The 25,759-nt window shown below is 46.7% G+C and overlaps 1 protein-coding gene across 1 annotated transcript in view; it reads left to right on the top strand.

Annotated features, from left to right (window-relative positions):
- The window catches only part of MDGA2 (MAM domain containing glycosylphosphatidylinositol anchor 2), a 303,099-nt gene that overhangs the window by 124,829 nt on the left and 152,511 nt on the right, over positions 1-25,759 (top strand). Inside the window, exon 5 of the mRNA XM_052692294.1 lies at positions 24,966-25,162. Within this exon, the coding sequence (XP_052548254.1) occupies positions 24,966-25,162 (197 nt within the window). The remainder of the gene's footprint in view (positions 1-24,965; positions 25,163-25,759) is intronic.

The following is a 25,759-nucleotide window of genomic DNA, read 5'->3' as shown; positions in this document are numbered from 1 at the left end:
GGGCTGCTGGTTGGTGACCTGCACACAGCAGGGGTTGGAGCTGGATGAGCGCTGTGCTCCTTTGCAACCCAGGCCATGCTGTGATTCTCAGCCCATCACCTCCCTGGGTTTCTTTGCTCACTTTTTCTATGAAGATGGCTGTGCTGTCTTTGGTTGAAGATCCCCTTCTCTCACCTCAGGATGAAACAAGGGCACTCGGTCCCCTCTGCATCCCACCCTCGGGAGGAGGTTGCCTTCTGTTCAGCCACCAGGAGGAGAACTGCCACATGCATCCGAGCTGTGCTCACCCTGCTGTTGAACTCTCTCTTCTTCCTCTGGCAGCATCCCTTTAAAGTACATCATATCTTTCTGCTTTGAAGAAAAAGCTTTTGTACTTGACTCCTAGGAAATATTTTGCTTGAGTTTTGGAGGACACTTTCCCCTTTCCTAAGGAGGGAAGCTTACTGTATAAATTAAGTCGTTTGGTTTAAAGAAGCAGAGGGCTGTAAGGGCTTGTTCCTGAAGGACAATTTACCAAGCTTTCAACAAACAAACAAAAAAGTGCTAATTGTTTCATTGAAAATAACTTTTTAATCCCCTTTGCATCATGGATCCTTTTGGATGCCAGGCCAGGCTACACAGTGAAACAAATCAGAGTGAATTTTTACTGGTTAAAACATTTCTGAAATGAATTTGAAGTCAGGATGAAAAACGCTTTTCAGACAGATTTAGAGCACAGATAAGTTAAGATTACGTTGTGTGGTATCTAAGAACTATACCTTGTGTAGCTTGTTGGGAAAGTTGTGTAATTCTAGGATTAAGAAGCTGAGCTGAGGCTTTAGGGGGAACAACCCTTTCTTTTGTTCAGAGATCCTCATAAATCTTGGCTTGCAGCTCTATTTCCAGAGCCCGCCCCTTTACACAAGATTAGTTAGATCCACCTTAGGCTATTCTGTTTACATGAAGCATTCCATTAACTTCACCCTTCTGACTCTGTGTGCATTGGGTTTTGGTGCAGCCTGGTGCAGTTTCCCCTGTAATGGAAGCTGCCCTGCACTGATCCCAGCCCTCTGTGCAACGTCAGTGCAGAGACAGAATGGAGCAGCTTGTGAAGCTTCGACCTGCTCCTAAGTATGTGTTTATGTCTATGTTTATGCTCAGTGTGCTTAAAATATATGGGAGTACCATCTCGGGTTTGCCCAGCTCATCCCCTTCCAGGTTTTAATCTCTCATGTCACTCTTTTATGGTTTACTCAGATGCTGTGTGCTTCCCTGATGGTTCTCAGGGTGCTTTAGCTGTCCATCGTCTCCACTGCTCTGAAGGAGTTTTTATGGTAAACAGCAGCCCTAGGGACCATAACCTGGAAATTGAAGGCTGTTGTCAGCAAGGCCTGAGGATGCCTAGGGTTATCTCCTAATCCTCTGAAGGCAATGGGAAAGGGATGAAATGCTTTCATCCTGGCTTTGGACCCAACTCCAGACCCATGTTGGATGCCCTTCTTGAAAGGGATTTTAGTCTGAAAAGTGCTCTTTGCAGAGGTGACCTCAGCAGTAGTTGTCTCAGAGCGGTGATCTGCCTGGCAGAGCAACTCCAACAGCTGTATCTGTCCTCATGGCTCCGTGCTCAGCAGTGGAACCTCTGTGCTCTGAGATGTGGGATTGCCTGAAACTTGGCGCTTGGTGTTGACAGATTATTTCAACAAACAGAGAGCATCACAGCTTTCCTGACTTGAGGATGACACAGGATGCTGCTGATAAGATGTGTCAAATGGCAAAGATATCAAACTGCTAATCTTCAGCCTTCGAGTGTGGCTGCTAGTGGCATGTGCAATCACGAATCTGCCAGAGAAGTGTTGTTCAGAGGCAGCACTGGGTCTGCAATTCAGAGATCCTGCTGCTGATTTCCATCTCAGCCAGGGAGAAGGTGTGGAAGGGAAATACTGAGCATTGTGCAGGGAAATACAGTTACAGTGCTCTTTGTATGAATGTTTATGAATGTTAATGGCAGTCACAGAATCCTAGAATGGCCTGGGTTGCAAAGGAGCACAGTGCTCATCCAGCTCCAACCCCTGCTGTGTGCAGGTCACCAACCAGCAGCCCAGGCTGCCCAGAGCCACATCCAGCCTGGCCTTGAATGCCTGCAGGGATGGGGCATCCACAGCCTCCTTGGGCAACCTGTGCCAGTGCCTCACCACCCTCTGGCTGAAAAACTTCCTCCTCATATCCAACCTAAACCTCCCCTGTCTCACTTTAAAACCATTCCCCCTTGTCCTCCTCTGGACCCGCTCCAAGAGCTCCACGTCCTTCCTGTACTGGGGGCTCCAGACCTGCATGCAGCACTGCAGATGGGGCCTCACAAGAGCTGAGTAGAGGGGGACATTCACCTCCCTGTCCCTGCTGGCCATTCACTTGGTCCCCATGTGCAGCAGTCCAAGCTCACCTCTATGGTTAGAATGCAGAATCAAACATGATGTCAATCACATTTAGATTCCAAAAGTTTTACTGTTGGGCCACTGTAAATATGATGTGTGTCATGCTCCAGCAGGACACTGCCATAGTGTTACAGATGTGCTGCTGGGAAGGCATTGCTTTGCTTTGTCTCTTCCTTAATGGCACGTAGACAGGCACACATGAGCCTCTATGATCTGCTTACTTACGTAGGGCAGAATAGACATTGAAGTCCAGTTTATTCTTGTGAGGTTGTCTGCAGTGTCGGGGGGTCAGAGGAGTGGGTGTGATGAAGGTAACCAAGATGATGGGGGTCACGAGGAACTAAGGAAGATGCAGGGCTGAGAGCAGGGAAGGTGTTGAGCTGGCACTGCCATTGCCCCTTGGTGTGCTGTCCTCCTCTCCCTTCCCAGATCACCACCCTGAGAAGGCAGAGGAACTGTATTTAAGTTAGATGAGATGAGGAGGAGGCGATGCTTTCTGCCAGAGTGCTATTTTTGCTCTGGATGAGATAATGATGTGCTCTTGTTGAATTATAAGGAGGCTGCCCTGTGATTCCCTCTTGCTGCGCCAGTGGTGTGTGTCTTAAGTCCACTTGGCACCAGGGAGGAGAGAACCTGGGGAAACAGATGTGGAAAAACATTCAGCAGTGAGCTGACAGTAATTCTGCTGAAGCTGAGAGTGCATCAGTTTGCAGGGAGGATTTGTTGTGAAGGACAGTCTGTGGCATACAACATCATCCGTGGTAAAAGAGAAGATAGTGCTTTCTGGTGACTCTTGATGTCCTTAGATAATTGCCATGTTTGTCTTTCAGCATCACACGTTCTCCACTTTCCATTGCATGAACTTGTTAAAAAAGTTGCTTTCAAAACCTTGAGCCTCTCTGCTTTCTCCATCCTGGATAAACTCCAGATTTTAGATAACAGCCACCGTCAGCACCAGTTCTTTGGCTTCACGTGTCATTGTTGCTGCTAGAATGCTTTGAATTTCCATTCAGAGGGTGGTGAGGCACTGGCACAGGTTGCCCAAGGAGGCTGTGGATGCCCCATCCCTGCAGGCATTCAAGGCCAGGCTGGATGTGGCTCTGGGCAGCCTGGGCTGCTGGTTGGCGACCTGCACACAGCAGGGGGTTGGAGCTGGATGAGAACTGTGCTCCTTTGCAACCCAGGCCATGCTGTGATTCTTTGAAATATGCAGAATTGTGCTTGTAATGCACAGCAAACTCCCAAAGGCCAGAGATCATGTCTCCTGCAAAATAACAGTCATGCGTGCAACTCTCAGAGACTTTGTAAAGCATGTGCAGTTGTCTCGGGAGTTTTGAGAGCTTTAAAATGTGGCTGCTGTGGTCTGTGAGTGGCTGTGATTAGGTTGTCAGGCCTATCGTGGGTGCTAGCAGAGAGAGATCACCCTGCCAGCCAAAGTCCTGTCCAGCTGCAGAGCTGTGCCCGTGCTCCAGGATCTATAGGTTCCCAATTAGTTTTCATTTGGGACTCTTCTGGAAGAGCTGATACTGGCCGTGGATGTGGTTCAGCTGTGAAGATGTTCCCTGTGTGCTTGGTGCTACCATGGGCAGATTGATCTCATGCACGCTCTCAGGGCTCTGTGCTCCCTGTGCTGGATTAGTGCAAGCAGCTGGCTGCAGCTGTGCATGCACACCTGGGGCTCCTGTCAGGGTTTGCAACCACAGAATCAGAACTGTAGGAATTAGGAGGGACCTCTGGAGATGTGGTCCAGCCTCCTGCTAAAGCAATTCCCTGAGCAGCTGCACACAACACAGGCAGGCATATTTGGATCTTTCCAGGGATGAGATTCCCCCACCTCTCTGGGTTCAGTGCCAGGGCTCTGCCACCTTCACAGCACAGAAGTTCTTCTTCACGTCCACGCAGAACTCTCTGGGCTCCAGTCTGTATCCCGTGCCCCTTGTCCCGGTGCTGTGCACCACTGAACAGAGCCCAGCCCCAGCCATTTGACTCCACTCCTTTTGGATATTTGTAAGCACTGAGCACTGCTCAGATCCCCTCAGCCTTCTGTTCTCCAGGTGCACAGCCATGGGGCTCTCAGCCTGTCCCCATGGGGAGCTGCTCCAGGCCACTGCCATCTCCAAACCCTCCTTGGGCTCTCTGCAGCAGTTCCCCATCTGCCTGGAGCTGAGGAGCCCCATGTTAGGCACAGCACTCCAGATGTGCCTCCCTGGGGCAGAGCAGAGGGCAGGAGCATCTCCCTGCACTGCTGGCCATGTTCTCTGCAGTGCCCTTCAGGATTCCATTGGCATTCTTGACCACCAGAGCACATTGCTGTTCATGGTCACCCTGCTGGCCACCAGAACACCCAGATCCTTCTCTGCAGAGCTCTTTTCCAGCACCTCAGCCCCAACCTGTACCGATGCCTGCAGTTATTCCTCCCCAGGTGCAGGACTGTGCTCTTGTCCTTGATGAACCATCAAGGTTCCTCTCTGCTCAGCTCTCAGCCTGCTCAGGGGGAATTTACCAGCTTGGGCTTAGGTTGCACCTTGGCCCCATGCAGCTGTGAAGCACCTTTCCTGTACTCTTCTCTGCAGATGTTTATATCAGACTCCTTACCATGGCAATTTGAATTAAAAGCGGGGAATGAAAATATACTTCAACTGCTTCATTAGTTTCTGTGTCACCTCTCTGGCTTGTGTTTGCTTTGTTCTGGCTGCGATGAATGATATGTTCCTATTGCAACGACACTTTTAATGTCCATCTCTGTTATCTAGCAATATTCATTGTTATCTTATTTGATCTTCCTTTCTGGCCTTTCGTTTATTAGAAGCCTAAATCCTCACGTACATGACAGGATGAAAGACCAGAAATAACCAGTGCACGTTTTAAAAGAAAATAAAAAGTGGAAAATTAATATAAACCAAAAGCATAAGTAGCAGCATATCAAGAAAGCAGATGTATTAATCTTTCATCACTTCTTTTTTTATGGTACAATAAAGAAGACACTTTGAGACGAGATATTGTACAGACCTCTGCTCTGGGACTTACCTTGAAACAGATGGAGGTGGGGTAGAGTTCTTTTCACTGTCATCACTTTGGCCACTACGTGTGCCTGTATTTTCCCCTTGAAGAACCCTCCTGTCCCTCTCAATTTGGCAGATGAGATGAGATCCTCCCAATAGTTGGCTGGAGCATGGAGCAGAGTGATGGGGTCGTCATCCCTGCAGCTGTCTGAGAACTGTTTAGATGTGGTACTGAAGGACGTGGTTTAGTGGGGAAATACTGATGGGAGGTGGGCAGTGGGACTGGATGATCTTGGAGGTCTTTTCCAACCTTGGTGATTCTGTGATTCTGTGGTTTAAAAAGGTTAAGCAAAACACAGCACAGTGTGCATGGACAGTATTGACCACAGCGGTCCACGGCAGCAGCACGGAAGGACATAACTGTGTATTGTGGCAAGGCAGCTGTGCCATAAAATATTAATGCAAATGTGAGCACTTACAGTAACTTCAATACCTTTTGCACCCCCAGCTGTCACACGATTCAGACTGCATTAAATAGCTTTGCGGTGGCTGTTCAGTGTTATCAGTGCCTCACTAGCTTCCGTGCATTTGTATTTTCTTACTGTGAAAAGCTTTGTGCGAGCAAAAGAAAAGAAGAAAGCCTGATGTTGTTCATGCTGATGAAAGGTTGTATTTAATGCTTGTAAAACGCCGACAAAACACTGGCACGTTCAGAATTGAGCTACAATGATAACATGCTTTGCGCGCTTCACAGTTCTGCAGGATTCCTGGTTCGTGGTACACTTTGATCAAACTTTTCCTGGTGAGCATCCCTAGATGGTCATTATGGTCCTTTTCAACCCAGGCCATTCTATGATTCTGTGGGTTAATTCGGCTCAGGAAGGTGCCCCGGGGAGCTGCTGGGGCTGGAGCAGCTTCAACTGCACCACACGGTAGAAGAGGAGTGAGCCTTGGGTTCTCCTTTGCAAAGACAATGCTGTTTCAAGCCTTGTTGTTTTGGAATACCTCTGGTAGGCTGCAGGGAAGGGAAGTGCTGGTTGGCTTTTTCTTTGGCTGCCCAACAGCTGGCTGCTGCCCTGGCACTGTGAATTTGGGGGTGTCTGAGTGGGGTCCCAGAGAGGAAATGAGGGAGATGTTTGTCCTGTGAATCATAGAATGGCTTGGATTGCAAAGGAGCACAGTGCTCATCCAGTTCCAACCCCCTGCTATGTGCAGGGTCGCCAACCAGCAGCCCAGGCTGCCCAGAGCCACATCCAGCCTGGCCTTGGATGTCTTTCACCCTTCCTGAGTTGCTGCTTGTTTTCTACAAGTGCTTTCCTTCGGGGCCTTGATAGAAAGCTGTAAGAAGACCTGGTTATCCAGAATGAGGCATCATTCAGGTTAGTCTGCATGTTGCATTTTGCAACGTTTGCACATCTTATCTTTCCTATTTCAAATAGGCAGTTGAAAACAAAGGCTTCAAATGCGGTAGGTTGAAATGGAGATTTCTCATTGGATGCTAACGTGGATGCTGCCTGGATGCTTCCCAGGGCTGGAATTTGTTGTGAACACCTCACGCTGGCACAGCAGGCTTGTGCAGTTTGTACACACTGCTTGCATTTGATGTCTCATTGCCCCTTTCTGCTCTTTCTGATCTCACCGAGGCCAGTGTGTCTGTGTGCTGCTCTGCAGGGAAGACAGAGCTTATTAGAAGGGTTGGAGAGAAAATGGGCACAGGAGGAGAGGAGCCTTCCCCCATTTTCTGAGCTGGGACAGTGGATGAATAATACAGCTCAAGAACAGAGGCATCCATCAGTCTCCTGCTTGCTGCCCTTGCCTGGTTTGTAAGAGCAAGGGAATCAAAGGAGCAGGAGCCAGGAGTCAGAAGCAGCAGCAATGTGGCAGTCAGTGTCTGCATCCCATGTCAATAAAAGAAGACAGAGTTTTTGTGGGTGTTGAGGCAATGCAGAGCAAGCAAGAGCAGTGCTCACATCTGCTGCACTTGGCTGCACCTGGGGGATGAGCTGCATTTTTGCAGGCTGAGGGCTGAGTTTTGCACAGCCGAATTTCCCTCTTCCCTTGTTTGAAAAGCATCCTAAATGCTGCTGCTATTTTAAGGCTTGGCAGCCTGCTGATGGCTGACCTGAAGTGATGTTGGTTTGCTTAATAGCTCGGGATTTTTATGCAGTAGGTGTTGGGACTGCAGAGTCCCTAATAGCATATTTTAGAGTTTCTGATGGATTTTTAAATAGCCTTCCAGCATTAAGGCAGGCGTTCCTGTAATCTGCATTTTGCAGTAACACAGGAGCCTGGTTACCTCCTGATCTGCAGGATATCTACTCATGCCTCTTCCTTTTCACTCTCCCCTGTTTTCTGCCTTCATTACTCCATTGAGCTCCACTGCAGCCTGCACTGACAGTGACCCCTGTCAAAGTAACTGGTTTTAGAAGAAACATCTTTAATTAACCCTCTCCTGGACATAAAGTGGAATGAGGGTAGGGAGCAGCTGTATGTAAGCATATGTCCCAGGTTTTAAGTACTTTGTCGTTTGCCTACAGGATACAGGGGGCATGGTTTTTCTTCTCTAACTATTTTCAGTTTCCACAGTCATGTATTGGGTTGGTTACTGGAGTACCACGGGTAGAAAATTCTGTTCCATGTGAATTTCCAGGAAAAAAGATTCCTTTTGTTAGAAGTGTCCACACTGCATTTACCTGAGATTGTGCCATACTCTGCTGCATGCCCTAATGCTATAGATGGGAAGTGGGAGCGACCCAGGACTTCTAATGGGAAATAGGTTCATGGGTAGTAAGAGCATTTGTCCGAATTTAATGTGCTCTGTTTTATCTCACTCCATTGTGCCGGAGGCACTTCTCATTAAACTGCTAGTAATTAGGAAAAAGCTGAAGCTTTGCATAACAGCCAGTCTCAAATGACCTCCCATTGCCTCTTGTGGTGGCCTGGATACTGCCTCCCACCCTTGCAGTACTGTCTTTCTCTGAGTTTCCATGCTGTAAAGCCATCTTTTGCCTTTTTTTTTTTGCTGGTCTGTAGGTGCATTGATGGGGCTGTGGCTGTGCCACGCTGTTCCACAAAGCAGCAGTGTTGCAGGAGGTGGGGTGATGTCCCTGCTGCAGGGGGGAAGCAAGGAGGAACCTGTGGGAAAGGGCAGAGGAGTGACGGGGAGAGCAGGAAAGGTTTCTGATGCAGCTGTGAAATAATTCATGAGGATTGCTCAGAGTGAAGGAGAGAAGAATGAGGAGCAGGGCAAGCGCATTTAGTCTTCAGATGGGCATCTAAGAAAGGGGAGGTTTTTTCCTAAAAGCTCCGCTGGGGATTGGACTGGCAGTGATGGGCTTAAATCGCAGAGAGATCTAGGCTGGAAAGCAGGAAAAGCTGTGTGGTGGCAGAGATGGGCAGAAATGGATACGGGGCAGCTGGCGGTGAGGAGCATCTCTTGCAGGTTGCTCCCTGGAGGAACATCTGGTAGAACTTGTGGTGCCCTGGCTGCAGGAGAGGGGTGCCATGCTGGGGAGCTGTTTTCTGGTCCTTTTGCCCCAAGGTTCTGCTGCCGGCGTCAGTCCTGAGCAGAACTATGATGTGGTTTCCTTAGGTGACCTTCACAGTGCGAGGTGACGCATCTCTGCAGGCAGGAGAAGCTCAGCAAGTCCAGTTGAACACCCAGAGCTTCATTAAGGCATTGCCCACCATATTGCATTGTGTTGAGTATTGTGCTTCTAAAGAATGTATCTCAAAAGAGTTGTGAATAGGCTGTTAGTGTTCTTCATTTCTGTCAGTGAAGTAGTTGCTTTTCAAAGCAGAAACCAGAGCGGGGTCAGTGTTTGTGTTTGTATAAATGCACCAACACTGAGAGGATTCTGTGCATGTTATTGAAGCTTGGACTTGAGTTCCCATCATACAATGCTGGTTATGTTCTTGCCAGACTGGGGAGATGTACTCGTAGAATCATCACAGAATCCTAGAATGGCCTGGGTTGCAAAGGAGCACAATGCTCAGCAGATCACCAACCAGCAGCCCAGGCTGCCCAGAGCCACATCCAGCCTGGCCTTGAATGCCTGCAGGGATGGGGCATCCACAGCCTCCTTGGGCAACCTGTGCCACTGCCTCACCACCCTCTGGCTCCAAAACTTCCTCCTCATATCCAACCTAAACCTCCCCTGTCTCACTTTAAAACCATTCCCCTTGTCCTATCACCATCCACCCTCACAAACAGCCGTTCCCCTCCTGTTTATCTGCTCCCTTCAAGCACTGGAAGGCCACCATGAGGTCTCCCATCAGCCTTCCCTTCTCCAAGCTAAACAAGCCCAGTTCCTTCAACCTTTCCTCATGGGTGTGAAATAAGTTACACCAGAATTGGGCCCTCTGTGTCTGAACCAGCCCAACTCCAGTGCCGGCTGCAAGGCTCTGAGTGGCACTGGCTGATTTTAAATGGAACAGATGAAGATGAAATGTGTTAAAAGGCGCCGACAGAGGGCTGATTTTCCAGCTGTTTGATTGTTTTCCTCTGGCATTATCTGCAAAGCAATTACACGTGAATAAAACAGCTTCTTGAGATGTTTTCGAGGAAATATTGACCACTAACATTTTAATTAAGGGACATTGAAGCGGAAACATTTGAATCAACGATACGGACAGTAGCAAAGCAGGCTGAGTTTCAGAAAGGGTAACGCATCCAGGCTGTACCCTTGGCTGAACTGAAGTGTCAGTATAAGCTAGCGTCATGCATTCATTTTATCTCCCTTTTGTCTTAAAACTAATAAAAATTTGAAGAACAATTGTAAAATAAGCTTAGGCCAGCTGCTGAGCACTGCCCTCCTCTCCTCTGGTGCAGGAGCTGGTGGCTGCACTGAAGAGTTCAATGGGACAATCCTCGATCTGGAGGATGTGGATGTTACTGGCCAGGAGTTGTCCTGTGTCTGTTATCCCCCTGAATTCTGCTGCACACTGCATGCACCAGGCTGAGCCTCGGAGAGTTTGTTGGCACTGCTTTTTCTGCAACAGTAATTTGCCCCCCAAAAGAAATATGCAATTTCCACAAAGCCTTTGGGAAGTTTTCTTCCAAATGTGTTTTTCTAAACTATATTTGGATGCTGTGTTGATGGGGAAAATGAATACCCACATGCCTTCAATCTTGCGTCCAAAAAGGCTGGCTGAGGCTTAAGCCCGTGCCCCCCATCCCTCTGTGGATCAATGGATATCTGGTATTTTCTGGCACGCACAGTCATGCAGATCTGGAGGAGGAGCATCGTAGGCTGCTGTCAACAGTGCTCAGCACCAAGTGTTAGATAGCTGATGTGTTGCTTTTGGTGCTGTCCCCTGGCAGGGCTTACAGGAGGTGGCATTGGCAGTGCTGGTGCTGAGAGAACCATCCCAGAAGGGCTGCCTATGGTGAGCCCTTCCCTGAGCTGCCTCTTGGACTTCAGATGGGAAGCACAAGGACCAGGGGTCTGACTTGGGTTTAGGCTCTGCAAGCCAAGGAGAGTCCAAGGGAAGTCTTGGATCAAATATTTGGGCCTTCTTAATTCAGTGAAACAGGATGCTCTTCTAAGGTATGGTAGCATTTAACTTCTTGGGTCACAGAAGAACTTTTGGAATTTACCCACGATAAACATGCATATTTGTAAAACAAGTCTTAAAGAGAGTTTGGGATGCTGCTGTTCACGTGCTGTGTGTTTCATTTCCATTAATAGGGTCGGGAGGGCAAGCAGTTCTCTTGGGAGTGCAACTGCAGTGATCATTGGGCGGGATACACATCTCATGTGCATGTCCTGATTTCATGTCCAAATTCCTTTTAGCATCAGATGGAAGGCTCAGGCACTTTACAAGTGCAAGGAATGCATCCTCATGCCAGAAGGAAGCGTGGTGTGGAGCATCACACTCACCTGCCATGCCCAGCTGTTGTTCCCAGCCCATGCCCACCTGCAAGCACTGCCTCAGAAAACTCTGCATCGCCTCCTGAAACGTAAAGGCAGGTGCAGAGGATGCCATCCTTGCTTTTTTAGTAAGTCTATGCTAGCTCTTAATACCTAACAATTAGACCCCTGGGTGTAAGAAGAGGAGTAATTCACAGCACTTATGCTTGTGCGGAGTATTTAGAAGCAAAACAGCTGTTTGTGAGCAATCTGCACAGTGCTGCTACGTGGCATGGCTCGTGTCCTCCGGAGGGTTTAGTCAAGCAGTGTCACTACAGCATCACTGCTGTGACATCAGAGATGAGCCCTCCCCTGAGGCAGCTCCATGTGCTCCCTCAGGCTCTGTTTCTGTCACTGCACCGCTCGCTTACTGAAATCTTTGCTTAAAGTAGGGCTTGGGAGACACTGAGAGCAGCACTGACATGGCGACATGTCAAGGAAATCACTTCCTAAAAGGGGGGGGAGTGGGGCTGTCAGAATACTGCCCCTTTTGAATACGGAAATCACAAAATACATCCTGATAATTCTGCAGCGGGTACCATCTGGAATTCAGGCTCCATCCCGCCATGCCTCTCCCCTGCAGTGTGTGCTGTTGTCCACATTATCTACTTCCTTACTCCAGCACACCACTCATTGCAGGATGGCAAATGTGGCAGCGTTAATGACCTACTTGACGCTGCCCTTGGTGTGTTGATCACAGAAGGGCTTGGAGGCCAATCAGGAGCGTTCAACCACACCTAATTCACATCTGCTAGTGATACGGGTGATTTGGTGATGACCTGATTTCTACAAGTACAGTCATTATTTTCTGGGCTAGTCCGTCATTGAATTTAGCTTTTTAAATGAGCCATTATGCATTAGGTACGGGCAGCGCAGATGATAACAGAAGCAGAAAGTGATGATGTGTTGAGGGTTAATCAGTTCACTGGGATCTTCTGGAACCAAGCAGCGACCTTCCTTACTGCTTTTCTACGGGGATGGGGAAACAGGCAAAATACAGAAGGCTTCTTAAAATAACTTCCCTTCTTTGGGAGACTGGTCTAGAATATTAAAGATGCTACACTATGAGTATTGTACGGGAAACATCAGCTTTGTTTGCATGATCACTTGTTCTCTGTCTTTGCTTGAAAGATTAAAAAAAAAAAGGAACGTTATTTGCATTTTATCAACATTTCTTATTTTGTTAAATGGCATATATGAAAAATACTAGCCACATGCTTGTGCTGTAATTGTATTTATTTCCATAACTTAATTAAGGAGGAACTGAGTGCAAGCAAAGTCACCTTGAGGAACGTCGATACTAGTCAAAAGCACTCTGTTTTCATAGGGCTGCTTTTGTAACACTGGTTATAGAGATCTTGAAAGTAAACTCTGGAGCCGTTCAGCTGGCTGTGCATGTGAATTAACCCAGTATTAAAAGGCCTCCAGTGGTAGCTCTGAGTGCTGCCTGTTGAGCAATTTTTCCCTTTTAATAGATGGAAATTACAGACCACTTGATTAATTCCATCATTAGGTGATCCGTTACTCAAAAAGCGTGAGTGCATTTTTCTTGATTTTCAAGGCTCTCTTGCAGATGGTGCCCTAAAAAGCTGGGCACCCTGGGAAGCTGTGCCAGCTGTGGGCAGGGGGTTGAACAAGGTGACCACCAGAGCTGCCTTCAGCCTCAGCTGTTAGTGCTGCCCTGGTGCTAAGCGTGTGCTGCCATCTCATACTTTAAACCAGACTAAATTGTAGATGGAAAAGAATGTGAGTTACCTTCAGAGGTTTAAAATGATGCCACGTGATGCAAAGATCTTGTTGCTGCTTTTATGCTGCATCAAAAAGATTTCCCAGGTCTTTATCTTCACCATTTACTCTGATCTCTTCGATTTCCTTGAATGGGAGGAAAACGAAATGGCAGAGAAGAACAATGAAATCCAGCCCCAGCTCTCAACCTGTGAATTGTCAAAAAAAAAAAAAAAAAAAAAAGTTAATCACAGGAGATCAAAGAGGTTATATATAACCTCCTATCTCACATGTCTTGCATACAGTAACATCAGCTGATCATCTATTAAGCAACTGATGGACTGGATTCCCTCATTTTTTGCACAGCATCAGAGGGAATCTGTCTTGCAACCTGCAGTGTTGGTGAAATCCTGATGTAAACTCTTCAGAGAGAGAAGGTCTGTCTTGGGTCAGTCACGGAGGTGATAGGAACTGGCATTGCATCTTTCCATCTTCCCCACTATGTAACTGTGCAGTGTGTCTGTTGTCTGCACTGGCTCTTCGTCTTGTAAGTGGAATAGGTGGAAAAAAGAAGTGAAATGCATGTGTCCCTCCCATCCTGGACCTGCAGATACTGGGCATTCAGATGAAAATTTGTCATTGATTGGAGAGTAAATAGAGGGAGGTCGATAAACTCTGCTCTTGAACCTCTTCTGTTTACCATACTTCCCTGTCGGGCCCTCTGAGAGCCACCACATGAAGCAGAGGCTCCTTCCTGTAAGCCTGGCTAATACACAAGCAAGGCAAAGAAGAGCTGAGGTTGCTGCAGCCGGCGTCGTATCCCTGCTAGGGAGATGGCACAGAGAAAGATAAATGAGGGCAACACGTCTGTCAAGGTAACAAGAGGCTGGTTGTGCAGATCTCAACATTAAAGTGAGCTCTTGCCATGTGAAAAATGTTGGTGAGTGTGTTCAAAGGCAGGAGTCAGATTCTGTTCATCGGACTCATCAATTCAAACCCTATGGTTGTGTTGATTTGCCTGTTTCTGGCCTGGCCTGGCACTCAGGAGCTCCTGGCCTGTGCATGGGCTGACCAGACTGTCCCAGCCATTGCTACAGATGGGGAGATTTATCCAGAAGCATTCAGCAACACAGCTGTCTTCACAGAACCGTGGAATCACAGCACGGTTGAGTTTGGGAAAGGAGGAAAGTAAGTGTTAATTACGGGGCTGGTAGAGCACTGATAGTTCTGCGTACAGAGTCTGATGTCAGATGGTGTTGTTAGCAATGATAATATCTGAAAGGAGAGCATTAAAAACAGATCTCTTTTTTCTTCTACTTTGGTGGAATCATTTGTCAACTGCAAGACCATTCCCTTTGGTTTCTCAAGGCTCGCAGGGAAAAACTCATTTTCCAAAGGATCTTTGATTAATATTGACTAACTCCATGTTAACAGCCCAGTATAGCTGGAGCTGCTCATGTCTTAGTGTGGACTTATCCCATTTTCCCCCTTTCATTGAGCTGTAAATGTGTTTTGAAAGGATTATCGTTTTTGGGAAACTGTTCAGTAAACAGTTCTCGTTGTTGTGAACTAAGAAAGAATGGTTAAACTTCAAATTTATCAACTTATGACCAGTCTAGCAGTCAGATATATCAGAATAAGGGCCTGATGGGAATCTAAGTTTTTCCTCAGTTTGATTCTCCATGTTCTGATCTGCTTTGCTTTAAACGTGTCCATTATTTCTACTGGGCACTAACTGTTTCATGGCAGTTTCGTAGTGAGGAACCACCTGATATTTTATTCTCCCTGTGAACCTGTAGAATAATAGGATAAAGGGCCAGAAGGTATGCAGAGAGCAACTGAGGAGCTCTAAAGTGAGCTTCTCTTGGACCAGGGTGAGTTGAGAATGGTGCCCCTGAAAAACCCTACCAAAAGCTCGTGGATAATTGGTCGTGTTTGGATTGATTTAGCTCAGCTGCTCCAATTGATGCACATTGCACCACTGCAACCTTCCAACTTGTTTCCCTTCTCTCATGCTCCAGGGAAATGAACCTCAGTGTAAGGGACGGACCCTTCCATCACAGATGAAATGTTTTCATTTGTAGTCATTCTGCTTCTCATCATGGGACTTGGCAGTAAATACGAGTCTCTTTTTGCATCTGGGGTTTGCAGTCTTAAAACATCACCTGAGCACGGCATGCTTGTTATCCAGAATTGCGAGCTGTTCCTTTTGTGTCTGCTTGTTCCTTCCAATGTGAAGGGTATCAGAAGGCAAAAACCAGGAAGCAGTAAGAACAGACATTCAAAATGATCCAGTAATTTTATTAAAATTGCAGCAATTTCAGTGAAACCAAGTCTAGCATGAAGGAAATGCAGGACGGAGCCTTTGGCTCCACAAAGAGTCTCAAACTCTCATATTAATGTTTTCTATTAGTCTGATTATATCTCAGCGTGTCCCTGATACCTTTTTTTGCTCTGCAGAAAATAGCAAATTTATCACGGGCTGTTTATTTATGTTTCTGTAAGCACGGGGCCAGTGCATGTTTGCTACAGAAATTCAGATAAACCTCACCAAATAAAAAGGTTATGGTGGCTCAGTGGCAGGTCAAAAGCTTTATGTGAGCCTTTAGCAGAGACCCGAGCACTAGCATGGATGTGCAGCCACCTCGAAGGGGAAGCAACACACTACAGTCACAAAACATCAGACCATTGGGGCTTGGGGTGGCCAGCAGGGACAGGAGGTGATTGTCCCCCTCTGCTCTGCTCTTGTGAGGCCCCATCTGCAGTGCTGTGTGCAGGTCTGGAGCCTCCAGTACAGGAAAGACAGGGAGCTGTTGGAGAGGGTCCAGAGGAGCCACAAAGATGAGCAGGGGGCTGCAGCACCTCCACTACAAAGACAGGCTGAGGGAGCTGGGCTTGTTCAGCATGGAGAAAATGCAGTACCTAAAGGGAGCCTGCAGACAGGAGGGGAGTCAGCTCTTGGAAAGTGGAGATGACAGCAGGACAAGGGGAAATGGTTTGGAGTTGGGGGAGGAAGATGGAGGTTGGATGTCAGGGGGAAGTTGTGTGCTGTGAGAGTGGTGAGGTGCTGGAACAGCTGCCCAGAGAGGCTGTGATGCCCCGTCCATCCCTGGAGGTGTTGAAGGCCAGGTTGGATGGGGCCCTGGGCAGCCTGGGCTGCTGTGAAATGTGGAGGTTGGTGGCCCTGCATGGCACAGGGGGGTTGGAGCTTTGTGATCCTTGAGGTCTCTTCCAACCCGGGCCATTCTGTGATTCTGTGATTCATTGGGAATTGCCAGTGTTGGAGCCTGGAAGTATCTGGGGGCTCTTGGGCCCTGCTTTTAATAATGGAGTTTCTCAGGAAGCATTAATGACTGATGCTTACAAGGGGTGTGGAAGGCAGTGGAGCTGGTTTGGGATAAGAGCGTTGTTTTGCCATTAGTAAATGTGAGCTGGAGGTGGGAATGGGGCTTGGGAGACACTGCACCGACTGAAGGATGCAAATCTCACACCATGGAGAGCCCCTCAACCAGGGATGGTGCTGGGTGACTGTTTTTCAGTGAGGTTAAATGCATGCATGCGTGCATACAGTCGTGCCGGTTACTGGCGAGTGTTGTCATGGGAATAATAAATTTTCCTTCTGTTGCAGTACCACAGCTATTCAGTTAGGGCACGCGTTAACACAGAGCACTGACAGCTCTCATTAAGGAAGGGATAATTGATAGGAGGCAAATGGAAAAGAGTGAATCCTGGGAGCAGTGCAGGTTAGGTGGGAGCAGGAGTGGCTGCATTGCAATGCCTGCAGACCTCTTACAGTAAACACACCATTAAGGCTACTAATGCACACTGACAGCCTTGCTCGTGAAAATTAAGAAGTGGAGATTAAATAATCATGCGTGCAGGAATGGAAATGCAAAATTTATATTAGGATCAGCCGAGGAAGATTTATATTTTCATGTTGAGCTCATTTTGGTGATGTTTAATTAGCCCTGAATGGCTGCTGAAGAAATACCTTGCAGAATTTGTTCCATATAATAATCCTGGCATCGGTATTTTTGAATCACAGGAAAAAAAGTCTTACAGTTAATTAGAGTATTAATTCCCTAGCATTACCTGGGCTGCGTATGCAGATTTTGTTTTATTTTCATCCTTGGAAAGATCTAGCGAGCGCTGTAAGGTTATTTGAATGCCTTTTACGCTATTCCTTTTCTAAATTAAAACTGTCTCTAACACATGGTAATAGCTGTAGTTAGATCAGTCTGAGATAAGTACGTGTCAGATGAGGTTTGAGATAATTGATGCTGTAAATATCCCCAGAGTGGAAAGATAGACCACGTTAATGGCTTGAACATTCAGTCTGTTTGCAGGAATCCGATCGGAGACTTAATAGAAATAGGCCGAGATTTTACAAAGCGCTGAGTTGATGGCTTACAACGTCTTTCACATTTACTGTTGCTATCTGGAAGCACTCCCCCTCTGCCAGCTCTATGTCTGGAAACTTCCCTGATGTGTGGGCATCTTTGTAAGCTCCTCTAGAAGGTGAGGTTTTGGTGCTGCTCTAGAGAAGCCCTGTATGGTTTGCTGCATTACGGGCTCCTTTGCTTTGTTTTCTTTATCTAAGTGGCAAGAGCTGTGCAGGAAGGCTCACAAATAGGAGTCAGCTTGTGCAGGGTGAGTTGCAGAAGGAAAGTAGGCAGTAGGGAAATGGTTTGAAGTTGAGGGAGGGCAGATTGAGGTTGGATGTCAGGGGGAAGTTGTGTGCTGTGAGAGTGGTGAGGTGCTGGAACAGCTGCCCAGAGAGGCTGTGATGCCCCGTCCATCCCTGGAGGTGTTCAAGGCCAGGTTGGATGGGGCCCTGGGCAGCCTGGGCTGCTGTGAAATGGGGAGGTTGGTGGCCCTGCATTGGTGGGGGGTTGGAGCTTCGTGATCCTTGAGGACCCTTCCAACCCTGGGCAATCTATGATTCTGTGATTCTGTGTGCAGGGGGGATGTTTCTCAGCTGGCTCAAGCCTTGCTCTAGTACTGGCTTCTCCCCACGCAAATGCACTGGTATCATACAACATGGCAGAGGTTCAGTGTCTCTGGGATCTCCATCCCCCCTTGAAAATTTGCTGAGAGACTCAAGAAAGCTCAGAAGGTATTGGGGAATGGGGGTGTGGCAGATGAGCAGTCAAGTGCAATTAACTAAGGAAACAAATCTTAGCCCCTCTTTGGGATTCAGCTGCATTTCCTTGCTGTAAAAATTTGTTGGTATTAATGTTTGATGATGATGCAAAATTAACTGCATCATCAGGATGGAGAGAAGCAAGATGTGGACTAGCTGATTTCCCAAGTCTCTTGCAAGGTGAGTGGGATTTAAGCATGCACTCCCATTACAAACTGGCCTTCAAGTCAGTATAAAGACTCTGCTTGCCTGGGATGGGGTGCAAGATGGGGGATTCCTTTCCCTCTTCCCCTCTGCTATGCCTTTGCTGATAATACCTTCCTGTATCTTCTTTTTTATCCATTCGCTCCCCACTGTATTTACGCCAGTCTCGTTTCCTTTTTTATTTCTCTTCTAAAGCTTGTGCTTTGTATGCACTTGTATGCATTGTATGGATAAGAAATAGTGTCATCTTTAAGAGTAGAGGTTGCAAGAATGTATGCAGAGCACTGGTAAGATTCTGTACTGACATTTTGGATGATAAAGAGTTTCGTGGTAGAAAATGAAGAGAAATATACAGCAGGGAAAAGAATAGAGTGCTATTATATAGGACTTTATATATTATATATAAAGCATATTATATAAACATATATAAGAATGTAGCTCTGCTATATAGCTATGAGCCATCAGATATTTATATTTGTTGGCATAGCAAAATGTTTGCATGCTCTTGGACTTGGACTTCTTGTCTCTTGGACTGAAGTGTCCATCTCCCGTACGTGTGCAGCTGCACCTTAGTTCAGAAAAGGAAGATAAATCTCTGGCAAGTGAAAACCCTGCGGCAGAATTGTTCCTTAGGGCTGCTTTCATAACTGCCCTCCTGTTCTCTGCCTGTCCTTGCAGAGTGGCTTTCACTCTTATTTCTCACAAGCCTTGTATGTGGATATAGCCATCAGCATCCTTGGGCTTCCTTCTGTTTACAGCTATTGCTGCATGCTGTATATCTTACCAGGAGCCAAAAGAGCTCTTTTGTCCCCGCTGTTTTCCCACCAAGAGATGCTTGCATCCTATAATGAAATTACAGTTCACTCTTGATTCTGATAAATGCATTTGTCTCTTTGTATCTTTTCCTGCAAGTAAAGTCATAAGTACTTTCTCCAGTACATAGGTACTTTTCCATTGCTTTTCTGTTTGCCCTTTTATTTCTGAATGTTTCCATAGCAGTGGCTGACACCCCATTAGGATCCTGTACTCAGGTCACCAGTTCTATGTACAGAAGAAAATTGTGTTACTCCATCTTACTGCCAGCAGTGAGCCCGGCCGTGTCTCAGCACAGTGCTGAGCGCGTGCCCTTAGCGGGTAGGATTCCTCTCTCAGACCATGCAGGGGGCATTTTTAGCACTGTTAGCCTCCAGGATGGCTCCATGATGTGATGCCTCATCCCTGCAGGCATTCAAGGCCAGGCTGGATGTGGCTCTGGGCAGCCTGGGCTGCTGGTTGATGACCCTGCACACAGCAGGGGGTTGGAACTGGATGAGCACTGTGCTCCTTTACAATGCAGGCCATCCTGTGACTCTATGATTTGCAAAATCCACCAGCCTTTGCTTTGTGTTCACACATGCACATCTAAGTTCAGTACTGTAAGGGTTGCCATTTTCTGCTGTTTGTGCTATGAATGCAAACCCCTCAGTGCTGATGTATCTGCTGTCTCGGGGATCCAGTGCTAATTTACTCTCATGCATAATGAACGTGGACTGCATTTGTGGTCCTTGGATAAACAAAACTGCTGCTACCTTCCTTCAGGGCTGTACAGCAGTGACATTAGCACACACTGCTGGGAGCACTTCATCCAGCGGGTGCAGTTTGCACGTTTCATCAAGGTACACTTATAATCTCATCAGGAGACTAAAACATTTTCTCTATAAGACTACATCACATATTTTTCTTTTCTCTGACTCTTTGCTGATAGATTCCAGCCCTCAGCAGAGCAAAGCAAGCAGAAGGGTCTGTATAGGGACTGATGTCTGTTTGTGGATGTTAGCACCCCTCCAGCCTTCTAGCACATGTCTGATCCTTGCAAAATGCTATTGGAGGTCTCTATAAGCTCATCAGGGATCTGCCAAGGTCACAGTGCTGGTCTTGTTGGAGCTCACAAGGAGGCCTGGCCGCCTTAGGGGCTCTGCCCTTGTAAATGATGTGTACTTTCTGGGGTTCTGTCTGTGCTGCACATGTAGGGCAGCACTGCATATGCATTACAAATCTCTTACAAGGCGCTGTGGAAGGACAAAAAAAGAGTTAACTCGTGTGGGGCTGCAAGAATCTTGGCTCCCCTGTTCCTGGCCTCCAGCCAGCTTGTTTGGAGCACTGCTACCTGCTAATGGATGGCAGACAGGATAGTTTGTTATCCTTCCTGCAGGTATGCAGGAATACACATTTGTTGGATTTTTATCCATTTTCTGAATCAAGTGCAACTGCTTTCTATCATATCGTACCACGAACACCTAAAACCTGCCTACGTATTGATAGCTTAGGTTAGGCCAAGAAGGCTAAAGTGAGGAAAACTGTGGGAAGAACCTTGTGTTTTGCAATGTAAGAATGAAGTTAGGCAGGCTGAATGCATGCATCACTGCTGCCTCCTCTGTGGGTGTCTTGATGAGGCAGTTTCAATCCGTCTACCAGATGCGTGGTTTATTTATTATTACCCTGACTTCCAAACATCGCTTGCTTTGAGCATCTGAAGACAAAGGCAGCTAATTAACAAATGAAATCAGCAAGCTGTGCAGTCCCAGCAGCTGGAAAAACACGATATAGCAAATGCAGACCGTGGTCCCACTTTCACAGTGCCCACATGAAACTCCCTGGAGCTCAGCTGAGGGATGCAGCACGCCGTCCGTGTTCCCTGCCCACAGCCAGTGGGCTCTCCAGTGCTTTGCCATTCAGCATACAGAGGATATTCATGCTATATGCCATTCTTCTGTACACCTCCTACACCGACATCCCCAACCACAGCGCTGCAATTCCCAACCTGTTTAGATCAGACCCATTTGGAACAGTTCATGCTGGGATTGCTTGAGAACGCTGGGATGTATGAAGGGAATTTTTCCAATGCGGTGTTGAACATGCCTGTGCCATCTGGGCTTCACAAAGTGTTTGGTTCAATTCAAAGATTAAAGACTGAAAAATTGAACCTAATGATGGCATAAACCTCTGTGGAAAACATACTTCTGTAATTATTTTCGTTTTAATTATAGACTTCAACTACATAGCAACACTCATGACTTCATTTTAATACGGAGACTGATTATTCTGTTAGTTCTTCATAATTTGATCAACCTGGAAATGAAACTTTTAGAATTTTATTATTTTTTTTTTCCTCATCAAGCACGTCAGAAATGCATCTTGTTGAGATGGTTAATGGTGTGCAATAGCTGAAATCAATGGCTTCCTCCCAGGGCTGAGAGGCTGGGAGCCTTGGCCATTCACATTGCTGCTGTGGAAGAACAGTCTCCCACAGATACTTAAACATATGCACCAAGCTTTAAATGTCCTTTTTTTTTTTTTGTCTTTTCTTTTTGGTCTATTTTAAAGTTTAAATATTAGTGACGATTCAATTAAACATCAAAACTGGAGTTCAGGAGATGTCTGATAAGTGGGCATTAGTGCCATACTGATCAGGTGGCTTTAAAATAGCCCAGAGGTTATCAATTTGGCACTGGCCTGCCTCCACTGTAATAGCTCTGCAGAATACCTTGGCAGTATTATAAGAAATGTATTTTGTATTATGTCTGCAGCTCTCACACTGTCTGAGCAAAATGCAGTCTTATATAACAAGGCAGCAAAAATGAAACATTTGTCTAACCCTGCACCGCAGCAGGGCAGGCAGTTGTTTGGTGAAATCTGACAACAATTGCAAGCATTATTTTGTCTCCTATTAGTGCTTCTTCTTTTGCTGCGATGCAGGTGTTGAGATCTTCCCAACTGCTGATGGAAAAATCAGCAGTGCCAATTTTGTATTCATTAACCATTACGAAATGCTTTGGCAGAAGCTTTGCTGCATTTCTGTTCCCAACTTAGATTTCTTTGAGGTTTCTTTAACTCTTATCAGAATCCATCCCACATCAGGGCTATGTGGACAGAGGGCACGTGCTTCTCTCTGTTGCAGAGGAAAGCTGGTTGTTGCTGGGGTTAGAGCACACCCAGCACAGACCCACTGCTAGAGGGCAGGCAGCACGAGCAAGGGATGGCATCACTCTCAGTATCACAGAGTAAAGCTAATCCAACCAAGTGTTCTAATCACAGCACGTCAAGCTTTGAACACCTACAAGGACAGGTATCCCACAGTCTCTCTAGGACCCTGGCCAGGCATTAGTTTGATCTCATGAGGAATTTCTCACCTTCAGCCAGGAATAATTTCTCTGGGTGCTGCACATACCTGTTGGTTCATGACTTTTTCCCTCTGTAATGCTAGGAAGAGTTGACCTTTATCTTCTCTACAGAAGACTGTAGTCAGTCAGAGAAAGACGTTGGGTCACTCTTCCACACTTTCTCCCCCAGGCTGGCCAAACGAGCCCCTCCAGTCCCCAGCTGTATGTATGTCCCCTGCTTCAGCCTTCTGTTTCTTGGTGCCTTCTGTGCTCGCTCCAGCACATCCATGCCTTCCTCTTTGAGGAATGGAGACAGTGCTGGCATGGAGCTCAGGATGTCTCAGAGGTGTGGATGGAGGGGAGATCCTGTATGTGCCCTGTATGTGCTGCACTCCTGCTGCTGCAGGCTGGGATGTGACCAGCCTTCATAGATGTAGGGTTGAGCATTCAGCTTTTCCACCAAGACTTCCAGGCCTCTCATGCAAGCAGTTCCATGTCCAGCCAGCCTCATCCTGCCATGGCTTGGGCATTACGCCCATAGGCTTCACATTTATTGTTGATCTTTAAGGTCCCTTCCAACCTCAGCACTTCTGTGATTCGTCTCTAGCCCCGTGTTCAGGCTTTAAGCCATGCAGTGTGTGTAGGCCTGAGCAACTTCCTCAGAATGACTTTTTAGTCTGGATCATGGCCCAGGGCTTGGATCTCTGCAGGTGTATGGGCTACAAACTGAAGCAGTCTAATTTTCTTCCTTTTATTTCCTATTGCGTGAGTAGAAGATGGCGTTTCTGCAATCCCATCCCTTTTCAAATGCTGCTGTGATTTAAAATAACCTTTAAAACAAAAATGAGATCTCATTAGAAAATGCCATCCTAATCTGGAATAACAGATTCACAATTTGTTTCTGTGATATTCACAAAAATGTTTTGTAGAGTAGGGAGAAGATAACATTTGCTTAAAATTCATACACCATTGCAAAGTATTATTGCTTGAATTATTCCAAATTTTGGAACATGTTTTGTTTATAATTGATCGAGACATTCAAGCTTTTTTCTTGTTGCACAAATGCAAGTATAAGCTTCTACAGAATAAGTGCAGTCTGTTTTTCAGTATGGTGATCTATCAGATTGTTAATGAAGGGCTTCACTTATTAATCTTTTGTTTCTCTAAATTTCTACACTAACAAAAATGGAAATGTTTTAAGAACTGCTATGCTGAGGTCCATCCATCTTGCAGAGTCCTGTGTGGTGGCATCCAGCTGGCACCTGGGGGAGCAAAATGCAAGTGATGCTTCCACCAAAGCACCCAACCCAGTGCTGAAGGCTGGACGTGGCTCTGGGCAGCCTGGTCTGCTGGTTGGCGACCCTGCACACAGCAGAGGGGTTGAAACTAGATGAGCATTGAGGTCCTTTTCAACCCAGGCCATATGATTCTAGGAAGAGGAACAGAGGTGTGGGTGCCTTTGGACACAGCGCCATTCCCTTTGGCGCTGCTGGCTGGGATGAGGTTTGAGCTCAGGGTTCTGTGTGTTGCTGATTCATGGCCTGGGGTGTGATGCATTCTATTTGGATAGGCACTCATGTGTAGTAAGCCTTTGCGATGATACGTGCCATATTTGTGTGCAGACAAACAGGATCAGTGTGGATCTAATGGGGCCAATTGCTCCCACACCCTGTGGTGTATGTGCTGTAACAACTGGGCACAACCCACGTTGGCTGCCAGCTTGTTGGGCAGCAAAGTTCTTCCCTAAAGCTCAATGCAGAACTGCTGACCGCGTTGCTTGGAGGTTGAATGCTTTTATCTAGGAATGAGTAGCAGCAGCCGTTGCTGTCCTTGCTGGTAATGAACTACAGCAAACCCCCACAGACAGGGGTCTACTTGTTCCTGGTGGAATAAAGCCCACATGTAATTCATTAGGTGTATTTACATTCCAATGGCTATCTCTATTTCTTCTGAATTTAAAATGAACAAACTCTGTTCTGGGGAATTAATTTTCTCTGCCATGATGTGGTGGGAGTAATTATATGATATCTGTATTTTAATCAAGAGAAGTGTGTTGTAAAGCCTGAATGAATTTACCTGCTTGAAGTTTAATGCGTACGACCAAAATAAGGAAATATGCATTAAACTGCTGTATTAAATTGCTGCTTTAAAGGAAAATGGATGCATGAGCATGATCAGCATTCTACTGGATCCTGCCATTAGGATGCAAATGAATCTGACTATTTATTACCAAAGCTTGATAAACTATTTTGTCGAAGAAATGCTTAAATTGAAATCATATGTATGAAATAAGCAGTGAAGATGAAAACCAAGTGAAACCTAAATATTAGTGGAAACATATCAGAAATGATGGATGCTACCATTGTATCGTGTCTATTTTGCAGGCTGCAGCAATGACTTGACCTCGGTTCTCTGTTCTGCCTTTCCAGATCTGGATGACCCGATAGTGACAGTCCACCAGAGCATCGGTGAAGCAAAAGAGCAGTTTTACTATGAGAGGACTGTGTTCCTCAGGTGCGTGGCCAACTCCAACCCGCCCGTCCGCTACAGCTGGAGACGTGGCCAGGAGGTGCTGCTGCAGGGCTCTGATAAGGGAGTTGAGATCTACGAGCCCTTCTTCACACAGGTAGGAGCCGTGGGGCTGCGCTCCGTCTCTCCTTGCACAGAGGCTTTGAGGCTGGACGTGCGGCACTTCTGTCCGCACATCCCTGCTGGTGGGTGCAGCCTGGCACCTTCACCCTGAGTTGATTCACAGCTTGCTCATGGAAAAGATATTTTTTAGTTGTTGATAAGGAAATGAGGAGGCAGGAGGCTGCAGGAAGACGCACAGGGAGTGAGATCTGCAGGAGTCCCTAAGTCATTTTGCTTGGGCTTGCAAGCCCAGTCCTCTGATTTGACTGCTATTTCCTATTCATACATTCTGTTGTGAAGGTGCAGCCTCTAAAGCATTTCAGTAGGCTAAACTCTGTGGTAACACCCAGTTTTTGGATTCTTAAATTATTCTTATTATTCTACCTTTCTCTGCTTTGAATACAAGTTATTTTGTTCCAGACTTGCACTCTTGAAGGATGATGTGGCAAAAATGGCAAGCAGTGTTTTTTGTACATCTTCCTACCATCGCTTAGGGCCACGAAAGCAGACAGGGCCAACAAAAGGGTCTGTCAAGTTACATCAGCTTAATTTATTGTTAGCACACTTACACAGTCTCAAAATAAAAAGGTGG

The sequence above is a fragment of the Tympanuchus pallidicinctus genome, unplaced genomic scaffold (assembly GCF_026119805.1).
Source record: "Tympanuchus pallidicinctus isolate F22 unplaced genomic scaffold, pur_lepc_1.0 scaffold3, whole genome shotgun sequence".
NCBI classification, from domain to species: Eukaryota; Metazoa; Chordata; class Aves; order Galliformes; family Phasianidae; genus Tympanuchus; species Tympanuchus pallidicinctus.
Note: the sequence above shows the minus strand (reverse complement) of the source record. Positions and strands in the feature narration are given on the sequence as shown.